This window comes from Antechinus flavipes, chromosome 3 (genome assembly GCF_016432865.1).
Source record: "Antechinus flavipes isolate AdamAnt ecotype Samford, QLD, Australia chromosome 3, AdamAnt_v2, whole genome shotgun sequence".
NCBI classification, from domain to species: Eukaryota; Metazoa; Chordata; class Mammalia; order Dasyuromorphia; family Dasyuridae; genus Antechinus; species Antechinus flavipes.
In genome coordinates, this window is record NC_067400.1 from 211,388,250 (window position 1) to 211,401,534 (window position 13,285).

The following is a 13,285-nucleotide window of genomic DNA, read 5'->3' on the forward strand; positions in this document are numbered from 1 at the left end:
TTGGTTAAACCCAGAAAAGTCATGGGCAATGAAATCAGGCAATGAAAGAGTTTACAATGTGATTTAATTTTTAGCAATAGAGAATAGGAGATTCTGAATCACTGGAGATGGTCAAATGTCTTGATTTTCAAAAAAGTGGGAGGTGGTAATTTCCTCAAACTATATACTAATGATCTTCTGAAAAGTGTCCTAACAAAATCTCCAGTAGAATGAATTATTAAATGGATGATCTACTGTAATAAGTAGTATTACACTATTCCCCTAAAAAAAAGTAGAAATATCAATCATCAGGAATCAGCATGGATTCCTTAAAAATAAAACACATCAGATTAACCTTATTTTCTCTTTGGCAATATTACAGAATTTGTTCTTTTCAATATCTTCTGTTTTATTGGACATTTTTAAAAACAAAACAAAAAAGTGTCTATTTAAATTTATGTTTTAAACTTGGGGAAGAGTACGACAAATTCTAGGAGGAAACAAACAAAAAAACCCTGAACTATACTGAACCGGTCAAATAAGTTACCAATGTCAAATCTGTGACACTACTAGAAGAAAAATGAAAATTTAAATTTATTGATCACATAGCTATCAACCTGTTGCAAAGATCTTCATAGGTTAATTTTAAACATAATTTCATAGCTGTCTACTATTTGACAAAAACAGATCAAATGGGTAAATGTTACAGATGAACAGAATTTGAATCAAAATTTCCAGCATGTAGAACTTCTCCAGCATGGGGTGGGTATCCTATTCAGCAATAACTTTACCAGCACTATAAGCACTAGAATACAGACTGAACAACATTAAGTTATTTTTTTTAAATCTTAAACTTTCAGATAAATGATATCTCTGAAAATCACCTTATTATAAATAATTTAGTGAGGAGAATGGATTGTTTGTTTTCAATAAGTATTTTATAATAAGTAATTCATAATCTTATAAGATGCCTCACAACAATTTTCATCCCTCTCCCCTGCTCCACCCCCACAAACCCTTAACCTGGTTTTTGGCATTATTATGACACTTTTTTCTTTTTCTTTATTTTTTAGCTCTTCACATTTTCACTTGAAATTGTTGATGACAGCATAGCTGTAATCAAATTTTCAGTTCTCTTGTATTTGGGATTTAGTATCAAGTTTGGTTCATGGATTTTTTTTTCATTTTTTAGACTTTATTAATACTTTTGCATCTTATCTTTTCATATTTTTATTTTGTTGAACTAGCCAAATTGTTATTAATAGAAAAACATTTATATTAAAACATAAATTAAGAATATACATAAAAGTTATTTCATCTCTTTCAAAACAAATTTTTCTGCAAATTATATGCTAGACATTATTTTTAGATGATTGATTCTAGACTAATAAGATGTCAACTTGTGTCATATGATTGTCAACCATTCTCCAGTGCTCTTCATCACTTAAGCTTAAAACATACATAAGCTTAAAACAAACAAAAAAAAAGCAGATGATGCTAAGAGCAAAGTAGATGAGTTTGTTTTTTGCATTTGTTCACTGTGTCCAAATTTCTAACCAAATTAAAATGTAAATCAGGCAATATTTAACCAAAACAAACATACAATACACACACACACACACACACACACACACACACACACACACTATACAACATAGATAATGATTATTTGTGGGTTTTTTCCAACATTGTAAGCTCTTTAGGATCTATTTCTACTTGAGTCTGATATGACTACTATAGAACATAATTTGAGAGATGCGGGTATTGAACTAGGCCAGGGATTCTTAATATTTTTGTATCATAGATTTCTTTGGCAATTTGGAGAAGCCTATGGATTTTTCTCAGAATATTTATTTTAAAAAATACATAAGATTACAAAGGAAATCAAGCATATTGAAATAGTTACCAAAATATCTTTTTAAAAATAAGTTGCTAGATCCCACATTTAGAACCCCTGTAATTGGCTAAATAAACTCTCAGATCCTTCTCAACTCTAAGATACTATTATTTTAGTAGAATACCATTACTGTTCCATGGATCAATCAATCTGCTTCAATGCCATTTCTAGTATATACTATTTAAATACAGAGGAAAAAATATGTCTTTAGATGCCTCAAAATATATTAGGAAATATTTGACCTAAAGGAAAAAATAATAAAGAATAAAAATTTGAAACTTGGATACCAGTAAAAAAAAAAGTTTGATGGATTTTGACAAGTTATCTGAAAGGGAAAGGAATTGGCAACAAGGATTTAGGAAATAAAAGTATGCCCTGAAATGTTGACTTTGGCATCATTTCTTTAGCTTAACACTCCAAGAGAGAATTTGAAATTCTAGTGATAGTCACCTTTCCTACATTTAAACAATGAGTGGGTGTTAAAAACAGATATCCATAAAAGTAGGTGTTAAAACTCAGATACCTTTGTGATGAGTTTTCTATCCTTAACTTTAGGAAATCTTCTCTTTTTATGGTCCACCTGATAATAAGATTCATAGAATTGAGTTCATTCATTTTATGTATATTCATTTATGGCTACTCCAGAAACAGAGACAAAGAAACATAGAGAAAATGAGTTAAGAACAACTGGGCAGAACAAGTCTTCAGTAAACTGATCTGCTTTCAGAAGTAGTTTCAGAGGGGCAATCAAGAGTTCTGGCATATGTGCTTTGATAGACAAAAATGGTGGCTGGAAATTAATGTTGTGAATTTCTCATTATCACCAGCAAAATTTTCCCTGTTATATATGATTAATTTAATAGAATCAGTCTTTTACCTTTTTAAATAATTCAAAAGGTCCAATAACATTTCTGTACAGATCTGCATGAAGTCTTTGAATTTTTCACTTAGTTTTTGCAACTAGAGGTCGGGCCACCGGCATTTGGAATTTCAGTGTCTTGATATGTATATGATAAAATGTGACCTCTTATTGGGAATAAAAACATAGAATGTCAGCCATCTTAATACTAGAATACCAGTAAGGGATAGAGTAAGGAGTGCTATTCTAGATTCAAATTGTGGCTGTACTATTTACTGCAGACATTCAGATGGTGCAAAAGTACTGAGTACTGAGCTTGGAGGTAGGAAGACTCATCTTCCTGACTTCAGATCTGATTTTAGACACATCACCTGGGCAAGTCATTTAACCCCATTTGCCTCAGTTTCCTCATCTCTAAAATGATTCAGAGAAGGCAATAGCAGCTACTCCAGGATCATTGCCAAATTGGTTGAACAACAAAAATCTTTTACTAGCTTGTGATATTAAAGAAACCACTTCACTTTCCTAAGAGATTGCTTTTCTATAAATTCCTTTATGAAATGGATGATCTCTAAGGTCCCTTTTAGTTTTCAATCTTATGAACTTCTTAATTTTACAGATGAAAAAAAAAGCCCCATAGAGGGAAAGGAACTCACTCTCTGGTAACTTAAATAAATCCAGTTTGAGGGCTAATCTGAAGGAGCACAAACACAAATTCATGCATATATATCTTAACACTCTCAAGTGGGTTTATTGATGAAAAAATTGGCAAATGCAAATAGAAGTATAAGCAATGCATGTACCAATCTAACCATATCACTTAATTCTCAGTTGTCTGTTCCATCTCCTGAGAAGTAGAATAACACATGAAGTCACTTAGTCCCTAACCAGAATTCCAGGGGAAATAAAAGCCCCAATAAAAGCAAATGATATCTAGTATTTTATATTTCACCTTCAGATTTATGAAGCCCTTTATATACATTATTTCATTTTATCCATACAACAATTCTTTGAATTATTATCATTCCTGTTTTAGAGTTGATGAAATGAAGCTAAAACAGGTCATTTGGTTTGTTCCAAAATGGGAAGTATCAGAGACAGGATCAGAATTCAGCTTTTGTGGATCCAAGCTCCATGATATATACACTTCTGCACAGAGCAGCAATGATCAGGCATAGGATTGTTTTAGATTTTAGATTCACAGAAACAAAGGGAACTGCAATCATTTTTAAGTTTAGCAACATACCTTATAGGAGTATGTAGGGAAGAATAACAAAGCTAGAATTGGAGTCTCCTAGGGTAGCTAGGTAATGACATAGTACACAGAGTGCCCGACCTGGAGTCAGGAAGACTCATTTTCCTGAGTTTAAATATGACCTTGGATACTTACTAGCTGTGTGGCCCTGAACAAATCACTTATCCCATTTATTTCACTCAATCACTTTATCTATAATATTACTGGTTTGAACTAAGTGATCTAAGATCTCTTTAGTGCTAAAATTACCAACACATGCAAAATCAATTAACATTTAATTATTGTTATCAAGATATCAATCATATCAATTGTTCAAGAGTAAAAGATGAGGACAATGAGTTTGAGAAGCACAGAATCTCCAATGTGTCATGGTCGTTTTTTTCAAGGGAAACCACTGTTTGATGCAGTCAGTATGCGTATTAATGAAACATTCCAGCATAGTCATTCAGATGGGTTAGAATGTCTCCTCGAAAGCAGGGACTGTCTTATTTTTGACTCTGTTTCCTGATGCTTAGCACTGTAGTTGGTACAATACTAGTAATGATTGATTGATCACTTCTCATTTCTGGAGCTCACCCAAATAGGCCGATTTATAGAAATAGTTTTGTATTGCAGTCTGTTCACAAGAAATCTAATCAGTGGAGCCTCAATGCATAGGAAAAAATTGTGCATCTACAAGGAGAATTTATGAGAAAGCTCATGCATTTATTCCATGGTTTATGCAGTGAGTGAATGAAAAAGAATCCCATGTTGAAAGGAGTGAAGTGAATAATAATTACTTTTTTAAAAATACTCAGAAAATATTCACTTTTTACAGCCGAGCCAGTGAGTGGTTAAATTAAAACAATATCATATAGGAGCTTTTAAAAATCTTTATTTTGTCCTTTATGGATTTCACATTTTGATAAATTTCTTTTGAAATAGGGAACTTCTGGAGACTGATTCCAACAGTTTTTTCAGACAGATGTGTGAAAGAATGCCTGAAGCAATAAGCTTCTTACTGGGCCTGCATTTGACAGTGCCAAGCTGTTAAATAGAGAACAGCATAAAATATGAATATTCTTTAGCTTCCAAAGGAAACTTTGCTATTTAGCAGTAAAGGGGATGGGGTATTCAATTCCTTACTCTTAAAGAGAGAAATGGACTGGTGGAGGAATTTAATGCTTGAACTCTTGTTTCAAGAAAAGGTTTTGCATTGTGTACTATTCTAAGGAACTAAATATGTTAATACAGATTTTTAAAATATATTCTTGGCTATATTGTGTGTGTGTGTGTGTGTGTGTGTGTAAGAGAAAAAAGGTAAGGGAGGGAGAGAGTTCTAAGGAATGAATGTGAAGGCTATCTGTAAATTTCTAAAAACTTTTCCTTTTAATCATAGGGTCTCTATGGCAACTGCATCCTCTCAGGTCCTAATTCCTGAAATTAACCTCAATGACACTTTTGATACCTTCGCATTAGATTTTTCCAGAGAGAAGAAATTACTAGAATGTCTGGATTACCTTACAGGTATTGTATTTTTTTTATCTCATTCTTTACACAGGTTACATCTTTATTCTTTGATTTTTTTTCTTCACAAATAATCTAGAAGACCTTTGGTTTAGAAAGAAAGTTCAAACTTCTTCCAACCATGATACCACATGAATATTTTATCCTCAAAAAAGCAGGTCTAATTTATAGCTGGAGGGAAAAGAAGACATTTCAATATTAAGTAGAGAGAATTCTTATCTCCTACGCATACTGCCTCTATCCCCAGCCAAAGACATAAATAAAATAAAATAAAATAATTTTTAAAAAATCTTTATATTCTAGTCATATTACCTTTATGAAATACTGAGGCAAACTACATTTAATCAAATGGAAAATACGATTCTGATGATCAGAAATCTAACATTGTTTCAAAGCTTCATATGAAGATATTTAGTAGAAGTCATTTTTGGATTAATTGAGATTACATAAGGCAAGTAAGTTGACTCAGTGGATAGAGAGTATTGGACATGGAGTGACAAGCCTGAGCTCCAATTTCCTCAACTGTAAAATGGGGATATTAATATACCAACTAGTACATAGAAGGCCTTTAACAAATGTTTACTTCCTTTTCCAGCAAACTTTTTTTTTTATCACACATATTCCTTCTCCACTTCAGAATGCCTAAACACTGGAAGTTCAGGGCACTTCCCAATGGATTTTGCAATCTTTTGTTTTGGTAGTAAATTTCTTTTTTAAAAAGATCCACTTTTCTTCTATGAGGAAGTTCACAGGGGTATGGGCAATCATTTGCTTCACTTCTCAATATCCCAGATTTAAAGTTGGAAGGCACTTCAGGTGAAAGTAGGATTTCAAATCAGTTTCCCTGATTTCAAAACTATTACTATTTCTGTAGTACCATGCTTCTTGCATTTCAAGTGAACAAACATTTATTAGGTAGAAACTGATAGGCCTTAGTTATATAAAAGCAAAAAGTTATGGCCTTATCCTCAAGGAGCTTATAGTCAAGTAGGAGAATAATGTTAGGATTCTTACAAGGTGCTAAGTCGGTTGTCTAATTTTAGCATCATGCTTAGCAGTTCTCTAGCTCACTAATGTATTTAGTACTCATTGGAGTTTTATAAGATTCACAAGTCCAGGAGATTCACAAGTTCAGTGGAGGAGATTCACATGTCACAGCTCCCACAATCCCACTCTCTCGGAGAAGGAGTCAACCTTTGAGTTCACACCTTTAAGCGATCATATATAAGGAGCTCCCACAAGCCAACTAGAGACTTTTGGGAGATTCAGAGCCAGAATTCAGAAGGAGAAAGGCTGAAGCTGGAAGAGACAAAGGACTAGCAACAGGAGCTCATGGAACCAAGGAGAGAGATAGGTCTCTAAGAAAACTAACCAGGCTATTTTGGAAGAGACAATAAAAGGACTGGACTTTAACTCCTGACTGCATTTGAGGTGATTATTACACTGAACTGAAATTAAGGCAGCCTCCAGAAGCTCCCCAAGAAACCTGGGAGCAATCCCAGAGAACTATTATATTTTAGAGAAGAGAACATTACAGAATATGATGTTCATTATTAAACTATTATGGAAAGTAGAATGTGATAGATGCAGCTGTTAAACAATTACAAAACAGTGCAAAAGAGGAGAGATTTTCAGAGAGAAAACAATGACTGTTGTAGACCTCAAAGGAAAGAAAGAATGTTAGGTATAGAAAAAAAAAAAAAACAAATTGGTTTATTCCCTAATAGTTGCACAAACTGTCTCATGTATGCAGCAACAGTATGTGCTGGCATAGTGTACTATTACTTAGCATAAAGAATTTTTTTGGTTAGATAATGTTTCAATTTGGGGTGTGGAAAAATAAGTTTACTGTAGTCATAGATTATTCTCTTGATTTGGCTTGATGAGATCAATGTTTCCAAAGCCATGTTTCCATTCAACATGATTGGTGTTTATCCCTTACTGATGTCCACATTTGAATACCTATTAAAGAGCTTTTTCTCCATCAATTTCATCTTGTTAATTGTCAATTCCAGATGGACATTTGGTTTATTTCTAGACATAACATAGACCTTCCTCTCAACACACAATGTTGAACTAAAGCCTCCAAGTCCAAATAGTTTATCAGACACATGTGAGCTGGAAATGAAGTGTTTATGCAATGTTTGCTACTGTTTCATGTATCTTTTTAACAAGAGAGGCAAGGATGGTTTCTCTAGTATTACATGATTATACATTAATATTGGCTTCATGATATTATCTTATTAAATGTGAAATATCTAACAACTTTTCAAAGCAACTAAGTCTTTACCCATTGAATAGATTCCAATCAAATAAGAAAAAGAACTTATATTTGCACATAATGCTTGACAGTTTATAAAGTGTTTTCCTCACAAAATCCTGTGATAAGAGAAAAATTGTAATATCTAATGCCAGCAAGTATACCTTTCTGTGAAAGGGAAAGCTATTATTTTAATTTGTGACTTCCCTCCAAAGTAACATAGCAAGTTATTAACTAGAAAGGTGACATTCTTTCCCCTGGGTTGTTGTTATTGTGTGTCATACAGTACTTTTTCCATTTTGCAGGTTTTGTTTCTTTGCATTCAATTATACATATAGATACATCTATAAATACATATATGAACCTGCATATATCTTTTGTAAAGTAGAGAAAATGTCTTTAATTGTCAATATAAAAATAAGTTAATGGATGATTTAAAGTGAGGGTAGAATTGATGTTAGAAAAATCCATACTTACTAAGACAAAAAAATTTAACAATTTTCATGTTGCATCTGGCTACCATGGAATGTAATTCTTCAGTAGATTCCTTGATTTATAGTCAAATATAAAGTATTTCAATGTGATGAATTTTGGATTTTTATCTTTTACCTAATAGCTAATTTAAAATCCTATTTGAGTGAATACTTTATAGATTTTGCACTTAAATTATGGGTATCTTTGATTTTAATATCATTCCTTGTCACCTATTCATTACAAAGTTTTCATAACCATTTTGACCTCCAGCACAATTCTGCAAAGATCCCTGAGGTGATTGGGTATCATTAGCCTTTTCCTCATACTATAAGCCATTTTTAAAAAAGTATTTATCAATCCAATCTTAAATTAGCCAATATTTATCTTAATTTTTTATATTATGGATACTTTGGGCAATCTGGTGAAGTCTATAGATCCTTTATCAGAATATTTTTAAATGTATAAAATTAAATATATGGAATTATAAAAGAAAGCAATTAAAATACAGTTATCAAAGTTAAAAAAAAAAAAAAAACAAGTTCATGAACCTCCCAGTTAGCAGTCTCCATTCTAGATCAAAGAAATGCTTTAGGTCAAATAAATGTTATAGACAAAAATTCTAACCTTTGGAATTTGTGTTTACACAAAATTTTTATATATTTACTTAAACTCATAACTGATTACTTTTGAACAAGTTTCAAAAACACTCCCATTAATGTCCTTCATCTGTTCTATTTTCTTGCCTATGAAAATAACCAAGAGTATCAGCCAAGAAGAAAGGTCTTTCTTTTTGTTTTTAATAGTATTTTATTTTTCCAAATACATGTAAAGATAGTTTTCAACATTCACCATTGCAAAATCTTGTATTCCATATTTTTCTCCATTTATCCCCCCCCTCTCCTCACCAAGGCAACAAGCAATCCAATATAAGTCAAATATATGCAATTCTTCTAAAAATATTTCCGTTATTTTTTATGTTGACAAGAAAAATCAAATTAAAAGGGAGAAAAATATGGGAATGGGAAAAAATAAAACAAGCAAAAACCCAACAAAGTCAACAACAAAAAAGGTGAAAAAAAACTATGCTTTGATCCACATTCAGTTTCCATTTTTCTTTCTCTGGATGCTGATGGTCACTTTCCATCACAATTCTAATGGAATTGTTTTGAATCATCACATTGTTGAAAAGAGCCAAGTTCCTCATAGCTGATCATCACAATATTCTCTTGGTTCTGCTCACTTTAGTTGGCATTAGTTCATATAAGCCTTTCCAGACTAAGAAAAGTCTTTCTTTAAGAATTACCAGTAGGAATGATGAAATGAATTTCAATGCTTCTTTTATCTTAGAGAATTATATTGCATATCAGTTAGAAGATATAGTCAGTTCTATATTTGAAGAAGTCAGTCAGTCAACTATTATTAAGCATTTATTTTGTGCTGAGTGTTTAGTACAACCTTGTACTTAAAAAAATAAGCCATTCAATAAACATTAATTAAGCACCTGATATTTGCTAAGGTACTGTGCTAAAGAGTCAAAGGAAAGGGGAAAAAAGCAGTTGCTGCCCCCCAAAGAGCCCATATTATAACAGTCCTTATATGAGATAATATGTACGTATAAAAATATACAGAGTAGATGGAAGCTGAATTGAAAGGACAAACATCAGTATGGAAAGGACTAGGAAAGGCCTCTTGCAGAAAGTGACTTTTGAGCAGTTTTCAAAGAATACAAGGAATCCATGAAGCTGAGATAAGATATAGTATTGCAGATCTGGAACACAAATCGTTAAAGGCTCTTATTAAATAGTCTATTCAATAAAAGCCAAAAATAGACCCTAAGTCAAGTCTCTGGCTCATTTTTTAGTTATTAATAGCTTAGCATGAGTGTAAATATTGTTTTCTGTTCAGGTCAGAAGCTCTGAGGTTCTTCCACTTTAGCATGATATTTTTTGTTTCAGTTCTTTCTTAGCCCTTACTCATTAAATGGGCATGACTTTAGACAAACAAAGACCTAGAAAAGACCTTAATTTTACGAAGGTCACCTGCTACATCCTGAGCCATCACTTATCTTGACCTTGTCTTACCATTAGACCCTGATGAGTTTGGAGGAGAGAGTAAGACTGACAACTTTGTACAGCTCTGCTTACTTAATTCCAATTCACACATAAGTCAAGACATTACTTTCATGATGTCATTGGTTCTCTTTGAGAATGAAGATCAAAAAAATAACAATAATGAATAAGAAATGGAGTGGTGGGTTTTAGGAACTCCAAGTAGTACAGTACGACTGAACCCTGGAATGAGTACAGAATAAAAGGTAAAAAGACTATAATAAGGCAGCTAAGTTATGAAAAGTTTTAAATACAAAACAAAAAATAACATCTTATGCTGGCCTAATCACTAAACCATGTAGAGCACTGGGATATCATTGTCAGATTTTTGCTTTAGGAATATCACCTTGGCATTGGAGTGGACTGTGAATGAAAGTGGGAAAAAACTTTGAAGACATAGTCTAACAAGAAGACAATTGTATTAGTCTAAGTGAAAGGTAATAAGGGTCTAGATTAAGGTGACTGCATGAATAAAGTGAAAAAAGTATGCAAAAGTATGCAAAAATGCGTTGCTCTGGCAATAGATTGATATGTAGGGAGAGTGAAGAGCAGGGAGCTAAGAATGTCATTGAGGTTGCAAATCTGTATGAATAAATAGTACCCTTCACAATAAGAGGGAAGCTGTAAAGAGGAATGTACTTGTGAGGAAAGATAATTTATAGGGATTCTTTGTATGGCATTTTAAGGCTTGCAAAGTCTTCCACATTCATTCTCTCATTTTATCCTTACATTGATTTTGTGAGATTGGTAATATTATTTATTCTCAATTTGAAGACAAAAGCTGAGAGATTGACTTACACAAAGGTCACACAATTATCAGAAGGAAAATTTGATCTTACTTAGATCTTAATGACTTCAAGCCTGGCATTCTTTCTAGTAGTTTCTCAGGTAATGAATTCTATTCCAGACATGTTGCGATAACTCCACTTTGCCATTTCACTGTGTGACATTAGACAACAGCCATTATTGTACACTGGATCTCCAATGACACATTTAATGTGGCTTCATATGAGCTTCAATCTAAAGTTATTAGTAAGTATTGCCCATCTGGCTCATTTCTAAATTTAATCAGATGACCCACTATCCTTGGTTCTAATTATAAATGAAACTCAAAAATGGGAAAAGATAAATGTAGCCTTTCTCAGTTTCTTTCTCTGTAAAATGATGAAGGTGGAACACACTGATTATCCCCTAAGGTCTCCTCCAAATCTAAATTTTTGCCTCTATCATATATATCCAATAAGTCGTTATCCATTCAGTGAGGAATAACTATCTCTCAAGGTTGCCCATCAGTCTTTATGTGCCACTTCATTTTGTTTTCCCGTTGGAAGAGATAAAGATCAGGAGGAGCAAGGCAGAAATCAATGGATATGCTGCCATTTTGTCTTTGGAAACATCATCTAGTGAGTGAGGTATACTTCTGGAGGAACATCTAAAACAGGGTCAATGAATTGTTTTTTTTTAATATAGTTTGATAAAAAAAAATATTCAATATAATTGTTTTACTTTGTAATCCTATATACTTTATTTTTACATTTTAAAAAATTCATTCTGAGGTAAAACTACAGGTTTTACCATATTTCTAAAAGTGTCCATAGCACACACAAAAAGGTTAGGATGCCTTATACTTAGTAAAGGGAAAAATACAATTTTCTACATTGTTCAAACATTTTCTAAAAAGTGTCACATAAATATGGTCATGATATTTCTGTATTTTATTCTGGATTTTTTCCTTTATATGTCAAGAAAGTTCTAGTAGTTTGCCTTCCTCTTCCTAACAGAATGGTTATCTCTTAATTCATTAAGAGTATGTCTGGCCTTTCTCAAGCAGCCTGTAATGAGGAAAGAAAAAAAAAAAGACCTTAATGCTCAACTTTGATGAAAATTTCCTGTACTCAATTGCAGTGATATTGATAAAGGTAGATGTCTATGGAGGATTGATCTTTATTGTGAAACCTCCATTCTGCTCTGGCTTTCTGGTCTCAGATAAACCAATTAACTAATCATCTCTTATTCTTACTTCCAACCAGCTCCCAACTCTCCAACAATTAGAGAAGAGCTCTGTACAGCCTCGTACGACACCATCACTGTGCACTGGACCTCTGATGATGAATTTAGTGTGGTTTCATATGAGCTTCAGTATACTATCTTTACTGGACAAGCTAATGTTGTTAGTAAGTACTGCCAACCTGGCTCATTTCTTAACTTAATCTTAACTTAAAGGATAGGCAGCCCACTATCCTTGGTTCTAATTATAAATAAAACTCAAGAAGGGGAAAAGGTAAATGCAGTATTAATAGCACCTACGTTTCCCTTCACTGTCTAAAAAAGATTCTAGACCACCTTCTCAATGATTTTATAAATTGGCTCACCAAGGACACTTCCAGGGTTCCAGTCACTGCATTCACAAAAAATCCTGCTTGTTGCCACATACACCAGAAATGTGTAGGTTGACCACCTCTAGAAAAGTTCTTAGCAATCGTTGAGAAAGTCTCAAAGAAATACCAAAGATAATAATACAATCATTGAGAAAGCCTCAAAGAAACATCCAAAGGGAATATCCTGGATAGAGAATTCATGAGGCTACAAAATATTTTAAGTTTAATATCTAGGACTATGATTTGATAGAATCTAATGTCATTAATTTAGGTCACTGGGCAGATAGAACACTAGACTTGTAATTAAGAAGGCTCATTTCATCGATTCAAATCTAACTTCAGAAACTATCTGTATGACCCTGGTTAAGTCACTTAATCCTGTTGACATTTCCTCATCTAGAAATGTCATAAACTACATTTCATAAACTACATATTCATAAACTTCTTCATAAACTACAATTCACAACCCCATATGGGGGTTTATAACTGAATGTGGGAGTCATGAAATTATGACTTATTACCAATGTTTGATTTGTATACCTATTTTATATTCCTATACACCTCAGGTC

At 32.9% G+C, this 13,285-nt stretch overlaps 1 protein-coding gene and 1 long non-coding RNA gene across 3 annotated transcripts in view; one reads left to right on the top strand and one right to left on the bottom strand.

The window, feature by feature from the left end:
• The window catches only part of MID1 (midline 1), a 194,313-nt gene that overhangs the window by 151,003 nt on the left and 30,025 nt on the right, over positions 1-13,285 (top strand). For both annotated transcript variants that reach the window (XM_051984539.1, XM_051984540.1), the window contains exons 6-7: positions 5,369-5,496; positions 12,369-12,512. In XM_051984539.1, coding sequence (XP_051840499.1) covers positions 5,369-5,496; positions 12,369-12,512 — 272 coding nt within the window. The remainder of the gene's footprint in view (positions 1-5,368; positions 5,497-12,368; positions 12,513-13,285) is intronic.
• The window catches only part of LOC127553649 (uncharacterized), a 31,802-nt gene that overhangs the window by 2,963 nt on the left and 15,554 nt on the right, over positions 1-13,285 (bottom strand). The gene's annotated exons all lie outside the window — the stretch shown is intronic.